We start from the raw sequence: 27673 nt of genomic DNA on the forward strand, positions 1-27673 counted from the left end.
TTGGGATATTAAAACGTGACATCTTATTATTTAATTTACAAAATGTCCATTATCAAATAGCGAAACTAAGATACTACCAACCCTGTATCATATAGCATCATCTTATTACTAAATTTACAATAAGTGCGCTTTCTAATAGCAAGGCTTGAAATATTAGAGTGAAACAAAGAAACGAACAACTCCATATCATAAGCACCATCAGGACATCAGCCATGAGAACATTGTCAACCGACCAATAGGCTCAGATTCAAAGATCAGATCTTAATAAATTAAAGGATATGATTATATTGGATATTATTCCTTGTCAGTTGTCACCACCATATTGTGTGGAATTCCCATTCCAGAACGCATTTCTGTCCTTGAATGGGTCAACGTCTTCATCACGTTTCAGTGTATGGATATTGCTTCCAATCCGGGATGCTGTTGATCTCTTGCTCTTGCTGGAATTTCCTTCAGTTGAATTGGTGCCATGATTTGGTGAGTACAAGCTGTACTCTCTCTCTGGTAAGTGACTCTGATAGGTAGGGTTTGGACCTGATAAAAGATGCATAAAATATTAAGAAAAGCAAAGACAGAATGAAACAGAAAGGAATCATCTCTATGGTGCATTAAACTTTCCAAAGTACTCGGCAGATCACTCTTCTGATCAACCAATACCAAAACAAAAATCTAGAAGTCAGCCATAACTAGTATATGATTCAATGACTGCACAAAAAGATCCAGACGTTTGCTCTTAAGAACAGTCGGATATAAGAGCGCTACAGCTCTTCTAAGTACATGCCCACAAATGGTTCAAAATTCAAATGATTTTTGTTAACTGAGAGCAGTCCAGTTTAGACTTCCCAGAAATAAAATATTCCCGTCATAAGAAATTCACCAAAACTTGATCCATCGAAAAAAGGCCAGCCTTGATTTTACAGTCTAAGTACAAAATAAACTATTAAACAACCAATCTAAAATAATGCGGTAATAATATCTAGAGGCAAAATACAGAAACAATGTATATTTGATTTCTGGACCCAAACAAACCAAATATGCATGTGCAGACTGCAGAACCAGGAATATTGTTTTTCTTTTTAATTTTTCTGTGAGGGGTGGGAAGGGGGAGCAGTCAGTTAAATATCTGTGGAGTTATCAAATACAATACATGAAGTTACTCATTTACTCGTTACTATTGAATGCTTAACAATAGGCTAGATATCTGTGAAACAGGTAGAATGCTAAAAAAGTCGAGGAATTTCTGAACCTCCATTACTTTTGACTAATGAAGTGCTCCATTCAGGAAAGCCATACTACAAATACTTGTCCTCTACCAACTAGGATGCAATGCATCAATGCTATGAAAACTTCAGATACTACCCGTGACAGAGATAAATTTTAAATTGTTAAAATATTATTACATGAATCAACCTTTTATCATATACATTGCCTAGATATCCCAACAGGATTCTTCAGAACAAATATATTGTGTCAATAAGCAGTCTGCTAAAACTTGAAACTATCCTTCAAATAAAGCCATAGCAGAGTAGGAAACTTACGATATTGCCATAATCCAACATTAGATTCTTGTTGGGAATTTGACCCACTGGCAGTACTACCAAGGTAGGAGAATGGATTTAGGAAAGACAATACTCGCTTGACAAATCCATAATATCCACCACTAGATTCACTTGAATGATCAGTGTCACTAGAATAATTTCTGTCATTGCTCCCGGTAGCTTTATTATGTGGAACAAGTATTAATGCTTGTCGGTTGAAGAGTCCTAGTTCTGACAGTGATTTTATCAAATCTGTAGAATTGGGAGTGTCAAAATAATGAGAACATGCATTTCATATAGACCTTCCAATAAAATATAAACTAACAAGCAGACTATCAAGAGATGAGGAAGCCTGGAAACCATACCACTGTAGTATCCATTGCCAAAATAAACAGAATATAAGTCCAGTTAAAAAACAAAATGAGTTCATTTGGGAAGTTGAGGATCAGTTCAAGAAAATCCCTGAATGAGATGGATGGCTAATCAAGTGGCATGACATTGTAGTGCAGGTAATTGGAAATATCAAGTCTACAATGGAAGTGCAATAGTAAAAGAATAAACATAAATTCCAAAGTGAAAGTAAAATCAAGAAAGTAACAGTCAGTATGATGCAGAAGATGTAGAGGCAAAATTGGAATTTTATGAAATTTTATGTATTTATGTATTTTTGGACAGTAGTGGTATTTTTGTCATTTTGCAATTTTCTATGGGATCCAATGGTAGGGTTTACTTTGTCTAGTTATAGTTTGCTTATGTTTAAAATAGTCATTGCATAAATAGGATTAGAGTTATTGAGTCTTCTTTGAATTGAAATAGGATAATGACAACTTAGTTTGAGTCCTACTAGGATTATCAAGTCTGACAGTTCGGTTCCTAAGACTATTACGAGTCCAACAGTTTGACTCCTATGATTATTATGAGTTTAGAGTCTATAAATATGTATGGACGTTTTACACAAAGGCAATGAAGTTTATTGAATTTTCTTCAGCTTGTGACTGGTGAGTGATTCCCATGCCCTAGAGTGATTCTAGGCACCCTGTGAGTGTTCCAGGTATTTTCCCTCTTCTTTCTCTCCCTATTTTCTCTCTCATTCCTTCAAGAAGCCATTGCAGCCACCAACAACCATAAAATTCTAATCCAAGAGACACATTCAACATTCTCTAAGGACTAGAACTAAGCTGGTCCTACATCAGTTTGGTATCAGAGCAAATGGTTAATTCACTATGTTCTCACAAAGTGACTGATTCTATAGGCCTAGGCTTATCTTCTAAACAATCTTACAGGTCTAAAATCAATGTTGATTGGGTTTCTGAACCATATGAAGGGTCATTGGTTGACTTATTTGAGAAGATGGTGGAAGAAAACAGATCTAATAATGTTAGCTATGGGAGTAAGGTTTTCAAACATGTTAGTGAGAAGAGAAATACCAGATTTCAAAGGAGATGATGATCCACAAGCATTCTTTGATTGGGTTGGTGAACTAGAAGAATGTTTTGATTGGCATGACATGTTTGACAAACAAAGGATTAGATTTGCATACATGAAACTGACGAGTCATGCTAAAGTATGGTGGAGAACTCTTGAGCAATGACTAGAAAATAGAAGCGATGATCCAATTAGTACATGGGCAGAGATGAAGAGGTGTTTGTAAGAAAAGTGCATCCCACTAGACTTCCACGATGATCCATATATGACGTTGACTAATTTCAAGCAAAAGAAGAAGCAGCAGGTTACAACAAAGAACTTGAAGTCAATGGGAAGAAGGTACAAAGTTGAAAAGAAAGTAGATGATTTCCTTGATGTTGATGCCTATCCTATAGCTGAAGTTGAGGATGAAGCTAAAGAACTTCAAGATATAGAAATTGTAGATATTAAAAATGAAGAGGGTGCAAGCCAAGAAAAATTAATAATTGCTAGAGTTTCCAACACCCGTGATCAGCCTAAAGTTAGTTAAAGAAATTCAGGCAAGAAAAAAATGTGCTTATTGTAGTAGATCCTAGTAAGGAAGTATGTAACTTTACCTTACAAGTTCAAGTAGAACTAATTCAAGAATTACAACCTGGCATAAAACAAGTGCCACCAACATCAACAATGGAAGGAGTAGTGATTTAAAGGTGCGCCTAGGCGCATTTTGGGGTATGCGCCTCGCCAAGGTCCTAGGTGCACCCCTTTCAAAAGGCGCATGCCTGGTGCGCCTAGGCATGCGCCTCAGTCCGGGCATGCACCTTTTTAAAATTTTGCACTTTTTTGCTTCTTTTTTTTTTTTGAGTCTAACGGTTGGGGTGTGGTACAAAGGCGACTCATAGAATCAGGAATGCAATATGTTTTACATCACATTAGCAAATTGAAGCAATGCAATTGAGAAAAAAGAGATTATGGGTTTTACATGCTTGAAAATGCTTTATATGTTTGCTTTTATTTTTAAATTTTCATTTGAATACACTTTAAATGTAATGTTTATGTATTTTAATTTTAGATAATAGGTTTTTTAAAACATCTATTTTATAATTTAAGTTTATATTTTTTATTAACATTATGTTTAATATTTTTTGAATTTTTTGAATTTTTTGGCATTTTTTGAATTTTCTGACTTTTTTTTTTATTTTTTAGCTTTTTTTTGTAATTTTGCACCTTGCTTAAAAAGGTGCGTGCCTTGCCTTTAGGAATGGAAATGGGGCGGGTATGGGGTGGGGCACCCCCGCCCCGTGGCTAAAATCCCCTAACCCGTCCCCACCCCATCCCCGGTATCGAGTAAAGGCTCAACCCCCATCCTCGGCCCCGTCGAGTATGGGGAATCCCCAACATATCCCTGCCCCACAACCATGGGCACTATTTGTCGAGACAAAATTTCCCAGGAGAGAGAGAGAGAGAGAGAGCCCAGAACCATACAATCCATTGTTCTCAGGCCGCCCACGTTGCCCAAAACCATGAAAAATGATCTTTCGATTCCATCCTTTGAAGTCCCATACCAAGCATATTTGATATTGGCGTTATCGTGGCACTTCTGTGTGATTGCCCCTGAGAAAATCTCAAATGACTGTATTCCAGATCTTCCAAGGAAACTTGAGAAAGAATTTTTGTGAATCCTAACAACCTCTTTATGCCTTCCAATTGATCTCATACCCAATAGGAATCTTTGCTTGATATTGTTATGCTCTTTATCTCCTTCTTCCGATCTTATCAATCCATCCCCACCAAAGATACGACTTCCCTGAAGACTGGCACCACAAATACAACTCTCGAAGTTAGAAACTGGTGTTTCCTGATCTTGGATAGTCTCTGGCACTAAAAATCCAAGAAACACAGTTAGTTAATTACGGAGGGAGAACAGAGAGAGATACAGGCATACTGCGGTTGTATTTGTGGTATGCCTGATGGGTTCTTCGCCTACTATGCCTTAGAGCGCTAAAGAGTGTTGATGAGATTGGAAAGTTGTAGAGTCTTGAAAATAAAGATGAGATTGAAAAGTTGTAGACCTATGAAGAACTAACTGGTCACTTCTGCTTCCGCGGCGGGGATGCCCGACGGACGAATTGGTCATTGCTGCTACGGCAGTGGTGACGCCCGACAGCCGGCAGTTCCTCTTCTCTGGCAGTTGGCAGGCAAAGTCCAAAGTCTATGTTCTATAATCTGCGAAGGATGACCGAAGAAGAGCCGAAGAAGAGTGAAGAGAAACAAAACTTCAAAACCAAAACCTAATTTACCTATTATCTATATATAAAAAAGGTACTTTCATAATTCACAACCGGGGTCAGGGAGGGTTCGGGGATTTATATGCAGACCCCATCCCCGCCCCGTCCCCGGTCCGAGGCAAAAGAAAAATCCCCGAACCCGACCCGTACACATTTATGATTGGGGAAAATCTGCTCCGTTCGGGGCGAGGTGGGTCGGGGACCCGATTTTGTGGGTAAAACTGCCATCCCTACTCGCCTTGCGCCTTGTGCCTTGTGCCTCAGGCACAAATTGGCCCTTGCACCTTTTTTGTGCCTTGCGCTTTTAAAACACTGGGAAAGAGTCCTAGAGTTTGTTGAAGAACCAAGGATAGTAGAACGCATGGAGATGTAATTCCTAGCTATGGTGAGTGATTCCCATGCCCTAGAGTGGTTCTAGGCACCCTGTGAATGATTCCAGGTATTTTCTCTCTTCTTTCTCTCCCTATTTTCTCTCTTATTCCTTCAAGAAGCCATTGCAGCCATCAACAGCCATAAAATTCTGATCCAAGAGACCATTCAACATTCTCTAAGGACTAGAACTGAGATGGTCCTACATCGCAGTAACTACTAGAAAATGAAATGACAAAGCATTCTCATTCCTAATGATAAAAAATAAAAGAAATTCCTTGTTCCCCAGATATTAGTCTGTGATTGCATATCAAAGCTGGTCAGTATCTAAAAATTGGGTAATTACATAACCCTCTTACCCTTGCAGAATGATTCAGATACTAGGAATTACGTCTAGATTCTGGTCAATAGGACATATTGTATGACAGGCATGTCCAGGTATTGTTCCAGGTCAATAGGACACATCGTTCTTGGAGAGAGAACTAGTTCTTTCATATGCAATTTAGTAATTTTATCTAGCCCATTTACATGGGGTTTTGAATCCTAATTGAAAATTTTAAAATTGCTGATTCTCACCCTATGTGAATGTCACATCTTTCATCTAGAAGCCAAAATTGTCAACCAATCCTCCTGGGACCTATGTTGTTATCTCTCCTTGTCTTTAAATTACCTCTAGATGCCTCCATTAATCACCCAAAAAGGATTTGCAATAATACACCAACAAAATCAGTCAAAAACAACCAAAAGATGCACAACACACCACAACCACCAAGGCCAAATCGCAAGGTGCCAACCAGATGGTTGGTAAGGTTACCTGTGGTCATAGCAAGACTTGGGATCGAATCCCGCCTGCACCTGGGTTGGGGGATGGGCTAGCCCGTTGTGTAGCCCTCCAAAAAGAAATCAGGAAAAAAAAAAAAAAAACCAAGGCCAAATTCTTCACAGGGTTAAAAAGCTAACTGAAGAAAAATGAGTAATACCAATTAATCCATTAAAAGGCAGAACACCTCCTACTATCAATTGATCTCAGTATTAGAGTGAATTAGAATTGCCTAAGCCTGACCCCCCAGCATGGTTTAAAATGTCCATAAATTTCCAAATATTTCCATGACGTATTTCCATTTCCATAGGAAGAAACACGAAATTTTACTGGAATCAACATATTCCCCCATAAACATTATTGGCATTATGTTGAGTATAAGAAATAGCATTATAACTTGGTGACAATATTGTAGATATGTGGAGTAGCAATGTTATTGCCCACTTAATGGACATGCTTACCACTTCGAGCCAACAGAAAGATAAGTACAAAGGCAGGAGGAGATAAACTCTCTTAACTCCCCCAAATATTAAAAGATTACAAATAAGCCTAGAACATATGATTTCTTCCCACCCCTTGTTTGGCTAGTGCGTCTGCAAAGGAATTGGCACACCTCTTTACCTATTGTGGCCTCACTGTCATATCCCACGTCAACCATTTAAATACTCTCTTTTCAATCAGATAGCTTCGCATGCTACTCTCTTCCTTTTGTAGCCATTCTATTACTAACTTTGAGTCTCCCTCAATAATTAACTTCCTTAAATTAAGCTCCTTAGCCTTTTTGGCACCTTCCAAGACTGCCAAACTTCAGCTCAGAGAGAACCTCCTTCCCCAACTAGACCTGAAAACATAGCAATAATCGCTCCCACCTCATTCCTAAATACCCCTCCGATTCCTGAAGGGCAGGGTTTCCTTCACTGCTCATTGAAGTTCAGCTTTATAAAACTGGGAGCTGGAGGAGTCTACATTAGTCGAGGAGCAATCTTATTAGGAGATGAGCAGGCCACTTCCTTCCAATTGTTCAACAGAATTGATGTGGATATATCTTTAAGTATCTTCAAAGACTTCACCCATTGTATTACCCTTGTCATAATTACTTCAATTATTGCCCCTCTAGACCCTTCCTTTTCAAACATGAAATTAACTATTAGTTTTTTGTTTATGTAATAGCTTATTTGGTTAATCTATTAGAATCATTTGCATTTTCTATGAGTTTAAATTTTCCTTGAACTCATTCTATCATGCATTCTTGAGTCTTAAGATTTACAGGACTTTTTTTTTATCAATAACAATTTCATTAATTCACCAAAGAGGTTACATAAGGAAGACAAACACACTTATCTTCCAAGTACAATCAAGAAAACAAAAGAATAGGTAGAGACAAAAAATTACAACTTAGCCCAAAACATTGAATCCCTTTCTGCCCCTTGTTTAGCTAAACCATCAGCTGGAGAATTGGCTGATCTTTTGACCCAGCACATTTTAACTTCCATCTCCCGCACCAGACACTTAAATTTCCTCCTCTGATTACTATGCCTCCATAAACCATTGCTGTCTGCATTCAGCCACCCTATCACCACCTCCGAATCCCCTTCAATTAAGAGTTTTCTGATGTTCATCTCCTTGGCTTCCTGGACTCCTTCCATAACTGCAAAGATCTCAGCTCTAAGGGAGTCACCCACTCCAATTGGGCCTGAGAACCAGGCAAAAATGACCCCATTCTCATCCCTAAAGACACCCCCAATCCCTGATTGTCCAGGGTTCCCCCTACTACTCCCATCAAAATTTAATTTCATGAACCCAGCAGGTGGAGGTGTCCAAGACACACTCATTACTGACTTGGTCTGTGTGCACCTTGCTATTTCACCCCACTTCCTCAGCATGTCATCCACTGTGTAACCTGTGAATAGTTCCAAAGATTTCCGCCACTGTACAGCCCTAAAATGAATGATAGCCTTTAGTTCTTCCACCCCTCTCTCAGCCGCTGAGAATATCCTGAAGTTTCTTTCTTCCCATATTGTCCAACATACTGCAGCCCTCAAACCTCTCCACATAGTCCTTCCCCTTTTCCTACACCTAAAAATAGAAGGGGAAAAAAGGCCCTGCAGATCTGATGGAGGGTTCCATCTACACCCAAAGAGGGAAAAAGCCCATTCCCAAATTGACCTCGCAAAATGGCAAGACACCAGTAGGTGAAAACCAGTCTCCCCATCCGCTTTACATAGAACACACCAATGGGGTGACAAGCAAGTATAGGGTCGCTTCTTTTGGAGTAGATCACCAATGTTGAATCTTTCCAGATAGGCTTCCCAACAAAAACTACCAACCCTAGGAGGGATTGCTTTGCACCAAACCTCATCAACAGGGAAAGGGGGGGTTATAGGACTGGTGGACTGGCTTAGGACTTTGAAAAAGGAAGCACAAGAAAAGAAGCCATTGGGGGTAGGGGTCCAAATTCTAGAGTCCACCCTTGTGGGGTCTAAGACAACATTATCAAGAAGTTCAAGAGGGCTCGAAATATTAGCAAAGTCTGAATCCCTCAAGGCCCTTCTGAGACCAAAATTCCACCTAAGCCCAGAATTGGAAGAGGACGGGGTAATGAAGGATGAAACTGGGTAATTTTTAAGATCAGATAGAGCATACAAAGAAGGAAATTGTTCCTTTAGAGGGGCATTCCCCACCCAAGTTTGTTCCCAGAATTTTATGGAGTAATCGGAATTCAGATCATACCTGATATTGGGGGAGAACACTGGTAGCAGATTGTGAATGGCTTTCCAAGGAGAAAAGCTTGTGGTCCTAGCTTTGATTCCAGCATCCCAACCATTGTGCTCCAGCCCATGTATACTTGCCACTATTCTAGCCCATAGCTTCCCCTTCTCCAAGGGAAACCTCCACAACCATTTCCCTAGAAGAGCCATATTCCTTCTCCTAACATTCCTGAGCCCCAAACCACCACAAATTTTACTCTTGGACACTACCTCCCAGCTAACTCTATGGTTCCTCTTCTCCTCTCCCGGCTCCCACAAGAAGTCTCTCATCAACTTCTCCAACCTGTTAGATACCTTCACTGGGATTTTGAACACAGACGGGAAGTAGATGGGTAAATTAGCAAGCGTGACCTTAATCAGTGTAACTCTTCCACCAAGGGAGAGGTATTTCTTTTTCCAAGAGACCAATCTTTTTTCAAACCTTTCCACCACCGGATTCCAAAAGCTCTCCCTCGTAGGGTTGTCACCTAATGGTAACCCTAAGTAATTCAATGACCACCCTGACACTTCACACCCCAACACTTCTGCACTCTCCCTGATCTCTCCCTTCTCCATATTCACCCCCACTACACAACTTTTCCCGAAGTTCACCTTCAAGTTAGACATTTGCTCAAACAGTTGTATCACCAACTTCAAGTTCTTGATAAAGCTCACATCGCCACCTTCACAGAATAGAATTGTGTCATCAGCAAACTGTAAGTGAGGGGGGTTTCCGTCCTCCCGACTCTCCAACCTCTAATGAGACCCCTCGAGTCTGCTCTGTGAATCAATTTCCCCAGGACCCCCACAATTAGTATGAACAAGAAAGGAGAGAGAGGGTCTCCTTGTCTTATACCCCTATTGGCTGGAAAGAACTCTACCATTGTCCCATTCGCTAGCACTGAATAATGACAATTCCGGACACAGCCCATGATCCAATTGCACCATCTACCACCAAACCCAAATTTGATCAAAACTTTCCTCAAGAATTCCCAGTCCACCAAGTCATAAGCCTTTTCCAAGTCCAACTTACAGACCATTCCCTTCTTTTTAGCCTTCTTAAAGTTCTCCACACTCTCATTAGCAATTAAGATTTGATCAGTGATTTGTCTTCCACTCACAAAAGCTCCTTGATTTTGTGCGATGAGTCTGGCAAAACCTCCTTTAACCTCAATGACAACACCTTAGCAATGATCTTGTACAGGCTATTAACCAAGCTAATTGGCCTAAAGTCCTTCGGGTGGGAAGCATCTTTCTTTTTTGGAATCAGAGCTATAAATGTAGAGTTCACACTCAGATTGATAATTCCTCTCCTGAAAAACTCCTCAAACACCAGCAAAAGATCATCTTTCAAAATATCCCAACAGTCCTGATAAAAAAAGCCATTGTGAACCCATCCGGCCCTGGAGCTTTTATTCTATCCATAGAAAACACAGCCTCCTTAATCTCTTCCAAATCAAATCTTCTTTCCAACCTTCTCCTGTTCTCCACCCCTACATTTGGCCAATCCAAATCTTCTACCCACACCCTTCTACTTACCGGCCTTCTTAGAATGGATTTAAAGTACTCCACACAAGCCCCAGCTATCTCCTCTTGTTGTGTTAACTCAACTCCACCTACTACCAATTTGGAGATAAAGTTCCTCCTCCTCCTTCCATCCGCCAAAGAGTGAAAATACCTAGTGTTTCTGTCTCCCTCCTACAACCATTTACACAGAGATTTTTGCCTCCAGCTTATTTCCTCCTTATGCAGGCAATCCTCTAACTGTCTTCTCAAGCCTCTCCTGAGTTCCATATCTTCCTCTCCAGATTCTCCCCTTTCTTCTTTAGAGTCAATGTTTTCAAGTTGGTCCATCAGCGTTTTCTTTCTTTCTTCTAACCTCCCAAACTCCAAAAGATTCCACTCCTTGACCTTTGCTTTCACAAATTGTAGTTTCTTATGGAATCTTATCCCCTCCCAATCCACCATTGGGTTACAGTCATACCACCACTCCCTTACTTTATTGGTAAACCCAGGGTAGAGTAACCACATGTTTTCAAATCTAAATGGGGCGGGTCCTCCACTCCTTTCCTCCTTACAAATCACTATGGGCCAATGATCCGAGGTCACCCTTGGGAGAGCTCTCGAAGCCAAATTTCCCCAATGTTCTTTCCAATCCAAAGAGAACAGGAATCTATCCAACTTAGAGCAGATGGGACTAGATTGGAGATTTGACCATGTAAATGTTTTGTGGGCTAAAGGAATCTCTTTAAGCTCAAAGGCATCCATAAACTTGTTAAACTTCCACATGCTTTTTGTCACCCTCTGATTAATCTTATTGGTTTCCTCCGAGTATCTAATCACATTAAAGTCCCCACCCACACACCATGGCCCATCCCACAGTCCTCTAACATCAGCCAATTCCTCCCACAACTCCTCTCTCTCTCTGTAGTCATTTGGTCCATATACATTTCTGAGCACCCATACATAACCATCCTCTTGCTGCTTAAACTTCATGGAAACCGAATACTTCCAAATCAGCTCCTCTAGGCCTTCAACCGCATCCCTCTTCCACATTGTTACAATCCCCCCCGAAGCACCCCACGAAGGAGCAACCACCCAGCTAATCCCCCTGGCTTTCCATACACTCCTCGCCCAACTATTATTAAACTCCATTCTCTTGGACTCCTGTAACAGAACAATATATGGGTCATTCCTCCTTATCACCTCTTTTATTGTTACTCTTTTTCTTGCACTCCCTATTCCCCTCACGTTCCAACTAAGTATCTTCATTTCCACTTCTTTCTTGACTCCCTCTCTACCTACCCACTACTTTCCCCCTTTTCTTCTATCTCCTATTGCCCCGAACTTGTTATCCCCTTCTACATCTCTTTTCAGTCTCTCTACTTCACTCAGCTTCCTCTTCTTTGTTTTTATCTCCTTCTTGCTCTTCTGTAGACCTTCTTTCAGCACATTCAAATCTTCCAGCCTACACCCCATCTTCCCCACAAATTCTGCTATCATGTCCTCTTTCACCGAATCCTCCACCCCTATCCTTCCTGCACTTTCCCCTCCAACTCTGCCCCCTGCCCTTCCCTCCCCTCCTCTGGTTCCACCCCTCTTCTCTCCTCTCCAACCATCCCCCCTCTCCTATTACCTGCCTCCAGCCATGTTCTCTCTCCACATTCCTCTCCCACTCTACCCTCCTTCCTTTCCTTCCTCTCCACTGACCCCTCCCCTCTTTCTTCCTTCCTCCCCATCCCTCCTCCAAGTCAGAATTCCTTCAACTTCACTAAACACTCTTTCAATGATTTCCCACACTTTTTCGTTCCTATACCTCCCTTCCCGCTCCTCCCCACAGTCCTTCACTTCCTTCTCCACTACCTTGGACAACCCACCATCTAGCTTGGCTGCATATTCATGGGCTACAGTACATGGCGCCGGGACGGAATCTGGAACCAAAGACACAGGAGACACATTAGTAGCACAAACCGAATTCACTTTGTTACTTGGGATTGATGGAAAGGTTGGAAAAGGACTGTTCCTGGCCTCCCTCTCTAGCTCCAGAGGTTGGTAAACGACTGTCTCCCTGAGTTGGTTGAAAAGTACTTCTATCCTTTGGTCACTCTGGTGATCTCTCCTCTCTACCCCTGAATCACCCCTAGGAGGTGTGTTCTTGCTCTGCTTCAGGTTCAAACGATTTGCCCCTTCTGTTGTACCTTGCACACTCTGGAGTCTTGGAGATGAATTAGTCTGGTTACAACCTTCACCCTAAAATAAGCTTGCAATATTCCACCCATCCATGTCACCTCTGGCATAGCCCCCTTCATCGTTTACACTGCCCACGCTGGTACCATCATCTGAGCTTTCGTCCAAATCTTCATCTTCCTCGCTGCATTGCACCTAGCCTTCATCCACCTCTTCCCTCTCTTCTGCTCCTTCCCTTGCATATCTTGGATTCGACCTATCTGAGGAGCGTCGCAGGGAGCTAACCTCCTCAGTTCCGACAAGGGACCCACTGAAAACTCCCCTTCTCCAACTTCCGCTACTGTGAACGTCCCCCATCCATTCTCGCCATTTGGGACAAAGATAGACCAAGTTCACCGTCTAGTAATGTTCTATGTCGTGTCTCCTTACCCCGACCCACGTGACAACTTAAGTTATCATGTGGGTCATTCGAAAAAGACCTGTGTTCGGTATTAGGCCCACGTGACCACTTAAGTTGTCACGTGGGCCCTTAAATGAGTGGCCCGGTTCACTTTCCAACCTGCCCAACCCACCCACATGACTTTTTAAGTTGTCACGTGACTCCTTCCAAATTTGCCCCGGTTTAATCTTCAACCCGCTCGACCCACCCACCACCTTCACCGGCTCGGACCAAGCCATTCTGCTCCCAGAAGCAATTTGCTTCTTTGTCACGTCAGCATAAGATGAATAGCCCGCCCTAATTTTGTTTAATTCAAAACCATTTGAATTAATTTCCTTAAATAGGTTTCCTATCGTTTGGTTTTCCCCATCCGACACAGTAACCCCAGATTTAACCTTCATCTGCTCCACCTTTTCACCGCCCTCCCTCTTCCCTCCACGTGTCCACCACCCTGCCATCTCATCATCTTCAACCTTAGGACCTCCTTCCCACCACGACCGTTCGACTTCTGAAGCCACCCACACCTTGTACCAGGCCTCATCCGAACAGATATCAAAGAACCTCGGCAAGTTCTTGTGTCTAACACCAGCAACCTGTAACTCCACTGCACTCAGGTTACGTCTATCAGTCTTCACTAAAATACCTCCCAGTCTCTGCACTATATACTCAAGAACAGGGTCCCGCCATGGGTGAAATGGAAGGCCTATTAGCTTCAGCCATGCACACCCATCTTGAACTTCGACTTCATTGTAGACTGGGCTCCAGTTCTGAACCTCTATCAGACCTCCATCCACCACAACTGCTTTGAAGCTTAGTTCCAGGTTGCCTACATCAAGCACAGCTTTCGTCTCCGCAAAAGGGAACAGCATTGCTTCATCCCCAGCACCTATCTCTCCTGCAACTGTACTCAGAACCTTCTTCCAATCTGTCACCCCTTTATCAGCCACTAACACCATTCTTTTCTTCCATTCCTCCTTCCCCACTCCTACCAATATTCTTCGATGAATAGAAGAGCAAGCAACCACCATTTCAGGACTCAAATGGCCTTGCACTTCTACACTCCCAGAGGTACCAATCGATGCTCCCTCCTCCTGAGTTTTTTTACTCTAGTCTTCAAGCTTTTGGCCAGTTGCCTTCCCTCCATCCACTCCCTTCTCTTCCGAAGCTACAAGGTAAGACTGCAGCACCTGCACAAAAGCCATCCACCCTTTCTGCAATCTCCCTTCTGGCACACAAAGCATTTGTTTTCCATTTGTTCCAAAAAACTCCACCACAGTGACGAACCACCCCTTCTTGTTTCTATTCAGTTCTGTTACATATCTCTTGCCTGGAGCTGGCATGGAGTTTTTCCAACCATTCACCTTACCAGAGTTGATAGCCCCATCTACTATATCTTTCATCCATGCTATAACCTCCTTTGACACCAACATTGTTGCCCTGTTATTCTCTCTGATTTTCATTACAACCTTGCCTTTGGTCCTTTCCTCTTCGAACTTGAACGTCTTGGCTTTGATCAACACCTTAGACCTCCATCTTCCTACTGCTCTGAATCCTCTCTTGCCCTCCATCAAGAGGTCCTCATTACAATGCTACAGAACTCTTGATCCTTAAGATTTACAGGACTTCATAGCTTATTATGTTGTCTGTAACCTTAGTTTCTTGTATTTGTTTAATGATTCTTGGGTTTACAATGGCTTTTTTTAAAGATTGTTGGGACATAGTCAAAGAATATTTATTTGAGGTCTTCAAGGAATTTGAAAATAATCAACTGATGAGTCGGGGAATTAATGCTACTTTTCTAGCCTTAATTCCGAAAAAGAAAGAGGCCAAGCATCCAAAGGACTTTAGACCTATCAGTTTGGTGACTAGCGTTTACAAGATTGTGGCAAAAGTCTTATCTTTGAGGATAAAACAGGTGCTTCCTTGTCTTATTAGCCAAGCGCAAGGAGCTTTTGTTCAAGGGAGACAAATTGTAGATCAGATTCTAATAGCAAATGAATGTGTGGAGGAGATGAGGAGATCGGGGCGTAAAGGTTATATTTGTAAACTTGACCTTGAAAAGGCCTATGTCTTAGTGGATTGGGGATTCTTATCACTCGTGCTAAGGAAGTGTGGGTTTGGGGATAAGTGGTGCAAATGGATATAAACGGTTGCCTCTCTAGTTGCCATTATTCCATCCTAGTCAACAGGGTAGTCACTGATTTTTTCCCAACTAGTAGGGGTCTGAGACAAGGTGATCCCATGCCACCTTTCCTTTTCACCTTAGTAGTCGATGCTTTTAGTAGACTCCTTTCAGAAGCGGATAGAGCCGGATCTCTAAGAGGGTGGAGAATAGGTAGAGAGAGAGTGTCAGTAACCCATCTCCAATTTGTAGATGACATAATAATCTTTTGCGAAGGTTGTGATTTGACAAAGGTAAGGAATCTGAAGGACTTAATAATTCACTTTGAGAGGGCCTTGAATTTGAAGGTAAATGTTGAGAAGAGTTGTCTTGAGGGGGTTAATTTGAATAGAGAGGAGGTGGAGTCTATAGCAGCCTTGTTAGAATGCACTTGTTCTCAGTGGCCTCTATCCTACTTAGGACTTCCTCTAGGTGTAAACCCAAAGGAAAGTGGGTTCTGGAATCCGGAGGTTGAAAATTTTGAAAAAAGTTTGGCAGCTTGGAAGAGGAACTACGTCTCCGTGGGTGGTAGAGTTACTTTGATTAAAGCAACTTTAGCCAACTTGCCTTTATACTTCTTGTCGGTCTTTAGAATTCCTTAAAGGGAGGCAAAAAGGTTGGAAAAACTGATGGGGGACTTCCTATGGGAACCTGGTGAGAAAAAAGATCACTTGATTAGGTGGGAGGTGGTGAGTCGAAGCAAAAAAGGACTAGGCTTAGGGAATGTGGTGAGTAAGAATGAGGCTCTTTTAGGTAAGTGGGTTTGGAGGTGGCCCCTGGAGAGGGAGAGGTTGTGGCATGAAGTTGTGAAAAATATCCATGGCTGTTCTGAATCGGGTTGGGATGCAGGGGTATCTCGAAGGGCTTTGCTCACAACACCTTGGAAGGCTATCTCTGGCATTCTCCCTAAATTCCTCAGGTTTGTAAGGTACAATGCTTGTTCTGGAAACTCTATTCTTTTTTTGGGAAGATACTTGGGTGAGCACTCAACCCCTAAAAGACCATTTCCCTTATCTCTATTCCATCTCCCTCTTTAAAAAGAAACCCATTTCTTGGTTCCTTCCCCCCACCCCCCATCCCCGGTTTGCCCTTTGGCTTTAAATTGGGATTTTGGGTTTCGGAGAGGGTTAAGGGATGAAGAGTTTCATTGTGTCTCAGAGCTGTTGTTGCTTCTAGATTCGGTGTGCCTGGACCCCACCAACCCGGACAAAAGAGTCTGGGCTCTAAACCCGATTGGCTCTTTCACTTGCGCATCTTTCTTTAAAGCCCTTTGCTCTAACCCTTCCTCTCAGATCTTCCCTGTTAAAGAGGTTTGGTCAAGGCCAATACCCCCCAAAGTAGCGGTGTTCTGTTGGGAAGCCTATTATGGTAAGATCAATACTGTGGAAAACTTGCAAAAGAAGAAACCTTTTTTGTGTATGTCCCCAAATTGGTGCTTTATGTGTAAAGTGAAGGGTGAGGACTGTAACCATTTGCTGATATCGTGCTCCTTTGCTGCCAATATTTGGAATTGGATTGTTTCTTTATTTGGGTGCAAGTGGAACTTGCCCTTTGAAGTAAAGCCGTTGTTCACTCCAGATGCTCTTGGGAGATTGACAAAAAGGGGGAAGATAATGTGGAAATGTATCAGAGCCGCCACCTTGTGGATCTTATGGGAGGAGAGAAATGCTAGAAGATTTCAAGAAAAGGAAAGAAGTCTTGCTGAAGTCAAGGAATGTATATTGACAAAGACAATTTCATGGCTGAAATCTTCACAATTGTTGGCAGATTTCTCCTTTGATGACTTGAGGAGAAATTGGGAAGCAGTGGCTTCTACAGTCTCCACCAAGAACAAATTACAAGTTGAATGGAAACCCCCACCAAATGGAGTGGTAAAATTGAACTTTGATGATAGCTGCCAAGGTAACCCAGGGCCATCCGGAATTGGAGGGATTCTGAGAGACAAAGACAGCAATATGTTGTCTCTTTTCTCAGGACCAGTGGGTGAAGGTGATTCTGTAAGGGCAGAGCTACTAGCAGCGGTACAAGGTATACAGATGGCTAGTCAATTAGGAGTGAGCAATTTGTTAGTAGGAGACTCCAAGGTAGTAGTGGGCTGGCTGAATAGCCCAGACAGTTTGTTGGGGCTACAGGGATCTGGTAAATAAAGTTAAATGGATGACAAGAAATATGACTGTTAGGGTCTAGTGTGTTAGCAGATCAGCAAATGTAATGGCTGATTCTCGGGCCAAGCAAGGGGTGATCTGTTTTGGGCTAATTTGTAATTTGTTTCTCAGGTTTAGGCATGTTTTAGTGCTTATGATTCAGTCCTTGGGGGAGGTAACATCTCGTGCCTCTTCCTAGGCTGCATGTATTTCTGATACTCTTTCAATAAAATTACTCTCATTTATCAAAAAAAAAAATTAAAAGGTGTGCCTATGCTTTGTCTATCACTTCATAATATATTTTTTTTGTTAATCGCCCATTCCTTTTTCATCACTTCATAATATATTATTCTATGTTTTTGTATATTTCACAATGCACCCAAAGTAATTGTGAGTGTGGAATGGAAGCCACCAGCACTGAACAAACTAAAACGAAATTTTGATGGGAGTTCTTTTGGAAACCCAGGAAGAGCAGGCATAGGGGGTGTGTTTAGAAATCATCTGGGTGTGGTGGTGGCACTCTTCTCAGGACCAATAGGTATTGGTGACTCAATACAGGCTGAATCTCTAGCCCTACTTCAAGGTCTAAAGATGGCTGAGCAGATAGGAACAGACTTAGAAATAGGAGACTCACTACTGGTCATTTCTTGGGCTAAAAACATCACATCAGTACCTTGGAAGCTCAAATTTATCTTCAGAGAAATTGACATACTTGCAAGGAGGATCAACTCTCAGTTTGGTTGGGTCAAACGAAATGCAAATGGGATAGCAGATACCCTAGCAAAACAAGGGGCAAATAGATCTTCATTGTACTGGGCAGAATTGTAGCTGATTGCAAGTGGTTGCAGATTAGATTAATGCTACTCTGCAACCTTTAACTATTGTAAATGATTTTCTCTGTTATTAATTAAAAATTTCTTGCTGATAAAAAAAAAAAAACATTTCCAACATGTTCCTCTATTTAAATGACTGACATCAAAATTTTTAACCATGCCTCCCAGTCCAAAATGACCTGGAGCATGAAAACCCTAATACAAATCACTTCCAAACCGTAGAGAAAAGAGAGAACAACCTGTCGCTTAGAAAACACTGAGCACCAGTAGAAAAGAAAGAGAAACCCTCCAATCACAAATTGACCTGTTTTTCAATACTTCATACTTGGACAACAATCTTCAATCTCTAAATGTCTGCTGGATTAGGTTTGCATGAGATCTAAGCAATGATATGAACCTGCCCTAATACCAACTTAGAATAAAAATAAAATAACTTAAAATAAAAGTCTTATCACTTTTCATTTCTTGATTTCATCCCCCAAGGAAATTTCTGTGGAAATTTAACCCTAAAAAACATCTTACCTGAATCACACATCACCAATCACCCTTAACAACATCCTCAATCCTTCCCTAGACCCATTGCCACAATGCCACCCTCATAGACCTAAACCCTAAACCTAAAAACTCAAGGAAGAATACTTTTTTCTTCTGTATTTTCTAACACTTGATTTTAGCATTCCTCCATTAGGTGTAAATAACCATCCAACTACATGCCACACCACTAGAAAACAACGTTGACTTGTAGAGACAGTGAAGGTTAAAGTTGTAATTTTATTTATTCTTGTTGTATATTCTTTTATTCTTTTGTTATGTACTCTTACTACTTGTAACACAAGGACAGAATTATCCTTTTATTTCACTTTAATAAATAAATATCTTTTCTTTAGGTGTGGTCGATCAACTGACACACCACAAATCAGTTCATTTTCCCTTATTCAAACTGCACTGACATGACTAATTGTTGCAGCTTGGTAAAAGACAAAAGATAAAAGAAAAGAAAACGATTATGTTAAATAACATAGAATTCCTCCAAAATATACCAAGTTTCACTTTTTTTTATCTTAGCAAACAACAAAACTAGTGTTATTTGAATTATAGCTTTTAAGCATCTCCACTGACCACATGTCACATAGTCCCATTGAGAAATTGAAAGACAATATAATCATTGCACAAAGATTTCACGAAAAAGGAAGGGAGAAGGGGGAAGGTGGAAACGAAACAAAGAAACCACAATTGATAATTCAAGAAGCGAAGAAAGAGAAAAGACTTGTCAGAGAGCAAAACATCTTTAAGATTTGTAACAATAATAATTTAGAGAAGATTAGTTAACAAATAAATGGTATGCGAAAATGTGGCTGACTTCAAGCTGCAGATATACATACCATGTTCAGTGAATACCTTCCTTGGATAAGGAACTGCTAAATCATAAGATCCAATCCCACCAGTATGGTTCTCATTCACAAAGTCTTTCACCAGTTGTAAAGTGTCTGTCACAGAAAATTTCTCTTGAAGGCTCCCACCATCAGGCAATTTAATGTTTAGATTAACATCTCTTGGTTTACCGACACCTGAGTTACCCAAATCATCATTGTTCCCATCTTGTACACTTCTTCCTGCTTCCTTTATAATCATAGTTGAGTTTTCTTGTGAAAATCCAGAACCATAATCATCCACAACGACATGAGGTGCAGAATATTCATCAACAGAACTGAAAGAACTAGTGTCAACTTCAACATTGCTCAGATGAGTCACAGAACAATGTAATTCTGGAGTTGTTTCATGCAGTGGAGCTGCTCGTTCATCTTTACCATTTTCCAATTTATTAGCATGCATTAACTGCTCCGTACTGCATTCATTCTCTATCTGTTTTTACAAGAAACATAGAAAGTAAATCTGATGATTGGAATGCTAAATACAAGGATGAAATAACTACAGCAGTGTTCACCTTCAGTTGCGGGTCACGATCTCCACTTTTGAGTGGATCTGGCAGTTTATCCTTACCCTTCTCCAACATACTAGCATGGGTTGGGTGCTCTACAGAAACTTCACCTGCCATCTGTTACTCATGTACAAGAAACATAACCAGTAAATCTGATGATTTAAACTTTGGAAATTGAAATACAACTCGTATATATACATTTTTTTGAAGAGGTAAAGTAAGATTTTATTAAGGAATAAACGAAATAACTGCAATAGGGTTCACCTCTAATTGGGGCTCATTATCCCCAGTTTTTGGCAATAAATCAGGAGCAACTAAAATCTTAGTCTCTGTATCATGGAGAGTTTGGTCTATTGATGGAAAAGGATCATTGATGCTTGAAGAAGTTCCTTGGTCAGATGAAGACGCATTCAAAGAACTAAAACTCAGTGACTCAGCTTTCTTTGACGCAAGTGCTGCAGTGAGGACTGTTGCAGTTGCTTCCTTCGAGTCACATCAGAAAATGTATTGACATGTTTTCTTAATAACCAAGCAGATAATGCATATGCACTTAAATGGATAATAAGTACCTGCATTTGTAAACTCAACCATGCTTTTTCTATTCTGGAAGCCAGAGCTTCAGCACTGATATAGCCCTCTGGACAGATCGATTGCAAAGAAGACAAACAAATGATCTTAGGAAATATAAACACATGCAGACACATACAAAACAATCCATCTGTTGATGAATACCATACCATGCTGCCATAGCTGTAAACCATTGTATCCAACAACTGTTACGCAAGGAAATGATTTCTGTGGATCTGTCCCACTTCATGTAAGGAAATTATGAATCATTGAGATAGAAAGGGTAGCAACATAGACTATGAAAGACAATGGATCACCACCAATAGCATCTTACAAATGTAAAGCTGGTATGGACCACCACCATAGCAGTTATACAATGTAATGAACCAATAATGGGGAAAATTACTTTACTATTCAAAGTTATGATAAAGTCCCCCAAGAATATCAAACAAATCATGGATCCACTCACCAACATGCTTCATTGTGTAGTCAGTAAGTTTGAATTGCATGTGCCAAGATAAATTGTGCCTTTTATCATGTTTGAGATGTTGCAAGTCAAGTCTAAGCATACCAAGGTCTGGGAAGGAGTAAACATTCTAGCCCCTCCCCCTTCCAACAAAAAATTAAATAAAAAAATATAAAAAGAGACTGAAAAATACCTTATTCATAAAACTCGGGAAACAGAATGACAGTTTGGGGCATAATTTGTATTTTAACAGCTCTACACTGGTGATGGAGTGGTTGCAAAGAGTGAAGGCAGCTCTGTAGCAGTATAGAAACGAGCTAAAAAAAGTTTCTATGGCTATCTAGATAGATGGAATTTAGATTTCAATTTCAAAGGATTGCTAATAGTATGGCTGATGAACTAGCCAAGCAAGGGGTGGGGAGGGAGAAAATCTTTTGGGCACAAATGTTGTTAGATAGTGTATGCCCTCAACTCTAATCAGAGTGATATAATATGATATTTATTATTGAATGAAATTAGAACATTGTTATTTCATGTGTATTTTGGTATGCTTCTGTATATTACTCCTTATGTTGGACATTTATGAAACTTATGTTAGCTTAAAATGTTCTCAGCCATTTGATAAATTTGGGGAGTTTATCATACAAAGGCTAACACTATTGTATTGCCAAATTGGTGGAGCAATCTGCCTCAACTGCTAGGGTTAGACCTAAGGTGCAAGAGTGGGTGTTTAGTGAAACACTAAATAGGGAATATTCAGTTATGCTTTGGACATTGGAGACAAATGGTAAAACCGGAAAGTTGTACTTGACCCCTAACTTGATAGTGATACATAACTAAGTGTTGCACTGATTTGCTTTTGATGTACCAACCAGTGAGATCCACTTAGGGTCAAATACCTGGGTATGTTGAATCAATTTGGAATAACACTTGAGTGGGTGATCATTGTGACAAAATCAACCACTTTGTTAGACAGAGAATATCTTAGTTTACACTCTCTCTCGAATAGAAACCTAAAACTGCTAACAGTAGGGTTTCAACTTGTTTTGGGATCAGTTGCAAAATGTATTTATATCTATAAATAGTTTATTTTATAAAAGGGTCTGCATAAGGTTTTATAAGGTTATCAGAACAAAGGTCATACCTGATAAAGGAAAGGAAGGATGGAAGGATGACATTAATGGCTTTCCAAGGAGACACCCCAAAATTTGTCCTTTTCCATAGGTAATCTCTAAAGCCCTCATTCCTTTTAAGTTACCTTGTCTAATCCACCAAACTTCTTGCTCCTACTCACCATTTCCCAACTAACTCTATGGTCTTTTTTCTCCTCCCTTGGCTCCCACAAAAAATCCCTCATCAACTTTTCTGATTTTCTACTCACACTCACCAACATCTCAAACACAGACATAAAGTACACCAACAAATTGAGCCAAGTTAGCTCTTATCAATGCAATCCTTCCTCCTAAGGACAGATAGCTTTTCTTCCAAGATGTGAGTCTTTTGACAAATCTTTCAACTCCAGGATCCCAAAAGTTACTCTTTTTCGAATTGTCTCCTAAAGGAAGCCCTAGAGCCTAGATACTTCAATGGACATTGAATCACTTAATATAAAATCCATCATCATCATTATCAGGCCTTATCCCAACTATATGAGGTTGGCTACATGAATCTTATTTTGCTGGTCCATTCTGTTTAATGTCATATCCATTATTGGATTAATATTAAAAGTGGAGGATACAAATTGCAGAAAAGTGTAATGCATCAGGACTTCCTTGTAAGATGTGCAAGAAAATACAGAACTTGGATATTGATTCTCCCACCTGCATGCATAAAAAGAGACATTACCTAAAAAAGGAGTTTGAGAAAGGAAACTATTAACAATTTTAATCACATATAAATGAATAGGAACAAAAGACTAAACTGACATTCAAGTCCATCCATGTAGTTTGTTCAAGAAGTTTTGAATCATCATCTTCCCCTGAAATGCAAAAGGCCAAACATGAAATAAACAAGTTAACACTAAACCCTTCTCAGATGAAAAAGCAAATGAATGAAAAATTGAAATCATTCTTGAACCTTTTTTGTTTCTTTTTGTGTTTTCCATGAATAGCAGAGCATTTAGATTTTGAGAAAGCAATAGAATATGGTAATGGTGCCATTAAGATCAAATCCAACACAAAGTCACAAACCTATTGCTAAAGATAAGATGGATGCATTGACAAAGAATCAGATACAAGATGTTATTCAAAAGAATTGTCTAGGCCTGAGTAGAGAGTAATCTTTATGGGTGCATTGATAAAGAATCAGACACAAAATGTTGTACATTTGCCAAAAGGGAAAGAACCAATGTGATTTAAGTGGGTTCTTTTTCTTTTTTTTTTCTTTTGAAAAAGGTACAATGCACGTTTTGTAGCAAAAAGCTACACTAGAACATATAGAATTGATTACTTGGAGACCTTGCACTTTCAATTTCTGTTCTACTCACTTGCAGCTTCTTAATCTTGACAATCATACTGGCTTGATGTTAAAAATGCATCCTTGAATGTTGACTTGAATAAAGAGGTGTATGCCTCTCACACCAAGATTATATGGCATCACTGATGCAAGGAAAGCTTTCAACCATTCATTGTTTATAAAATAAGAAGGTTCACTACCAACTCTCATTGTGCATGTTGATGATGTAGTACTCACCAAGAAACACATCTCAAAGATAGAAAGGCTCAAGCAATTTTTGAGCTGAGTTTGAAACTAAAAGACATATAGAGAGATTTGATACTCCCTTGGCATAGAGGTGGCCAAATCAAAGCATTGCATATTTATCTCACAAAAGAAAATGTCTTGGATTATTAAGTAAAATAAGGAAATTGGGAGTTAAGCCAGCTAACACGTCCACCAATCTAAATCATAGGTTGTCCTCTTCAACTGAGAAACCACTTGAAAAACAAAGGGATGTTTCAACATTTGGTTGGCAGGCTATTATACTTATACATGACTCAACTTGAATTTCTTATGTTGTGAGCATGATGAATCAATTCATGCATGCTCTTACTGATACATATTTTCTAGCCATGGGCAAAAGAGGATAGAAGCATCCGTAACTTTTATGTCCATCCCCTCATGCGTGCACTCTTTGCTTGATTGGAAAAAACACACCATATTCTAACTTGTCAATATGCTACAAAGTCCATCCAATGTCATGAACTTCACCACAAGCTTAATTGCATGTCACACTAGAAGACAAAAAATATTAAGGTATTGTACAAGGGTTGCAGTATTATGGGGATTATGATGGGGAGAAGAATGTGAGAATCTCTAAAAGACAAAAAGGCCAGGGTTGGTTGATTGATAGATCTTACAATGGGAAGAATAGCACAATGGGCTTTGGTGTGGGATGACTTTAAGGGAGTTGCACTAAATGAAAAATTAAGAAGATGGCAAAATGTAGTGGGATATCAAATTAGGAACCAACAAAGAAGTGTAGAATTGGAGACACCTGATATGGGAAGGTTGAAGGGTAGGAGTAATTAAGAGACCACTCTTAGCAATGTTATTCTCATCTTTTTAGATCCAATTGAGCAAGGCAAATCCTTAAAGGTGGAGCCGCTAGTGTTAATACAAGGTCCAAGGTTGATTACCATAAATTGCTTGACTGACTAAACACTGTTCCCCATAATAATGAAAACTGCACTGGACCCAAAAAGATAAATAAATAAAAAAGCAATTTACTATCTACTGAACCTATGACTATGAAACTTCAAACTTAACAACAATTGGACAAAATCCTACTGACCAGACACACTACCACAAAATGAAATGACAAAAGTACTCTTGCAGTCCTAATTAGCCCGACTTCCTAGACTTGTCATGATGTCATCCTGCCATATCAAAATTTTCTAATCGGTTTGCTTCCTTTTCCTTCTAGAATAGGTCTCCAAAAGCAAAAGGCGCACCTGAATGATCCCCATCAAATAAATCTTATATGCAATGCATTTCCCTATATCCTTTGTTATCATTATTTAGTAAAGTCAAAACTGAAACAAACCAAATAATTCACTGCATCAACAAGTTAGATTCCAGATTCATCACTTAACAAGTAAACAACCAAGTAAAAGAAAGCTTGTGAGATATACAAAATTTACAAAAAGAAAAAGAAAAAAAAAACACTCATAGTCTTAATCAAGTTTGACTCCCCAAGGTTATGTTCAGCAACATTAGAAGTTTGTATTTGTTTTGCAACAGAATAACATGCAGTAAAATTCCAAGCAAACAAAGACTGTAAAACAATTTTAATTCACCTGAAGTGTAGACCACGAAAAGTTTCTTCTGCCTTTTTGCTTCAATAATTGCTTCAGAAATTGAGCCCTTAAAAGTTAGCACAGAGATTGATCGTTCCATCTGTCTCAAAGAAAGATCAAGACAGAAAACACCATGAGGTCATGCTTCACAAATTTCAATATGCCTGGGCATTTCGCCATGTAGAAATGGAGAAATTTCAGAGATATTTCATCAGTTCACTAAGATATTTAGAAAATCTGAAAAAATCAGAAAAGATTTCTAGAGACATGGAATTAATTATTAAACCTTCAAAGAATCATTAGAATAAATATAATTGCACATTTACGGCTCAAAAAACCATAACAAAGAACTGTATAAATTAAATAGGAGAAAATTGAGAGACATTACTGGTATCTTTCTCTTTGTCTCCTTTTTATCCTTTTAGCCGTTTTCTCTTCATTAAATATGTCAATTACTTCCTTTAGGGGATAATCCTAGAAAAAGGAGTTTTTGGAATGCGGTGATTGACAGGTTCACTAAAAGGCTAGCTTCTTGGAAGAAGAATTACTGGTCTTTGGGGGGTAGGATAACCCTGATTAAGTCAACATTGGCAAACATTCCAGTCTATTACTTGTCGGTGTTCAGAATCCCTGAAGGAGTTTGTAGGGAGTTGGAAAAACTAATGAGGGACTTTTTATGGGAACCCGGGGAGGAGAAAAGGAACCATAGAGTTGGGTGGGAGCTAGTTACAAGAGCTAAAAGTGAAGGGGGACTGGGGCTGGGGAACTTGAAGAAAAAGAATGAAGCTCTGTTAGGGAAATGGTTATGGAGATGGTCCAAAGAAAAGGAGAATCTGTGGGCTAAAATAATCCTAAGTATTCATGGGCAAGAGGCAGTTGGCTGGGATCCGGGACTATCATCTAGGGCTTCAAGAGCCTCTCCTTGGAAGTCCATTCATGCCATCCTTTAGTCTTTTCTTCCCTTCATCAGGTATGATCTTGGTTTTGGTTTGTTGGTAAATTTTTGGGAACACACCTGGGTGGGAGATTTTCCTTTGAAAGAGCAATTGCCCTCCTTGTATGCTCTGTCTAGGTTTAAAAATGAACCAGTAGCAACCTTTGCTACCCTATCTAATTTTGTTATTGGTTGGAACTTGGGTCTTAGAAGGGTTCTCAGAGATTCTGATTTGAAACCCATTTCGAATTTGCTTAAAATCTTGGATGAGGTAGCTCTTGAACCTTCCAGTGTGGACTCTAGGGTTTGCTCTCTTGTCCCTTCAGGTATCTTCTCCTGCTCCTCTTTTTTCAAAGCATTGACACAACCTAGTCCAGTACCTGGGTCTTCTTTTCCAATCTGGGAAGTTTGGAGTATCCCTATCCCTCCTAGGGTAGGTGCTTTTTTGCTAGGAAGCAATCCTAGAAAAGTGTAACACTTGTGACATACTTCAAAAGAAAAGGCCTAATTGGTGTTTATCTCCGCATTGGTGCATCTTATGTAAGAAGAATGGTGAAAGTTGTTATCACTTGCTTGTTTCTTGCCCTTTTGTTTCAGAGGTTTGGTGTTGGTTCTTTTCTTTATTTGGTTGCAAGTGGCCCTCCCCTTCAAGCATGCAAAGCTTGTTCAGTTCCACTCCAATGAGGGGTTTAAAGAAGAGAGGTAAAATTTTGTGGATATGTGCTAGAGCTGCTATTTATTGGACGGTCTGGGAAGAAAGAAATCAAAGATTATTTAATGACAAAGAAAAAAGCAAGGAAGCCCTCATAGAAATTGTTTATGTTAGGGTGGCACACTGGGTCAAGTCTTTGAAGCTTTTTGAAGCCTATTCAGTAGAAGACATCATTAGAAATTGGGAAGAAGTGGCTCGGTTAGCTCCTATGTCTAGTGCTATTTGACCTGTTTGGACTCCACCAGATTTAGGTATCATCAAATTGAACTTCGATGGTAGCAGTGAAGGTAATCCAGGCCCTTCAGGCATAGGTGGTATTTTTAGGGATGA

General features: G+C 40.1%; 1 protein-coding gene across 1 annotated transcript in view; it reads right to left on the reverse strand.

Moving 5' to 3' along the window:
* The window catches only part of LOC148873231 (Ubiquitin-like superfamily protein), a 33648-nt gene continuing 5975 nt past the window's right edge, over positions 1 to 27673 (reverse strand). Inside the window, exons 2-11 of the mRNA XM_088962280.1 lie at positions 25698 to 25797; positions 23328 to 23380; positions 23141 to 23222; positions 21107 to 21172; positions 20939 to 21006; positions 20634 to 20852; positions 20376 to 20486; positions 19813 to 20293; positions 1539 to 1790; positions 1 to 534 (exon numbers count right to left, since the gene is read on the reverse strand). Coding sequence (XP_088818406.1) covers positions 305 to 534; positions 1539 to 1790; positions 19813 to 20293; positions 20376 to 20486; positions 20634 to 20852; positions 20939 to 21006; positions 21107 to 21172; positions 23141 to 23222; positions 23328 to 23380; positions 25698 to 25797 — 1662 coding nt within the window. The 3' untranslated portion in view covers positions 1 to 304. The remainder of the gene's footprint in view (positions 535 to 1538; positions 1791 to 19812; positions 20294 to 20375; positions 20487 to 20633; positions 20853 to 20938; positions 21007 to 21106; positions 21173 to 23140; positions 23223 to 23327; positions 23381 to 25697; positions 25798 to 27673) is intronic.

Source organism: Nelumbo lutea, chromosome 1, assembly GCF_056320005.1.
Source record: "Nelumbo lutea isolate HS-2025 chromosome 1, American lotus-T2T, whole genome shotgun sequence".
In the NCBI taxonomy this organism is placed as follows: domain Eukaryota; kingdom Viridiplantae; phylum Streptophyta; class Magnoliopsida; order Proteales; family Nelumbonaceae; genus Nelumbo; species Nelumbo lutea.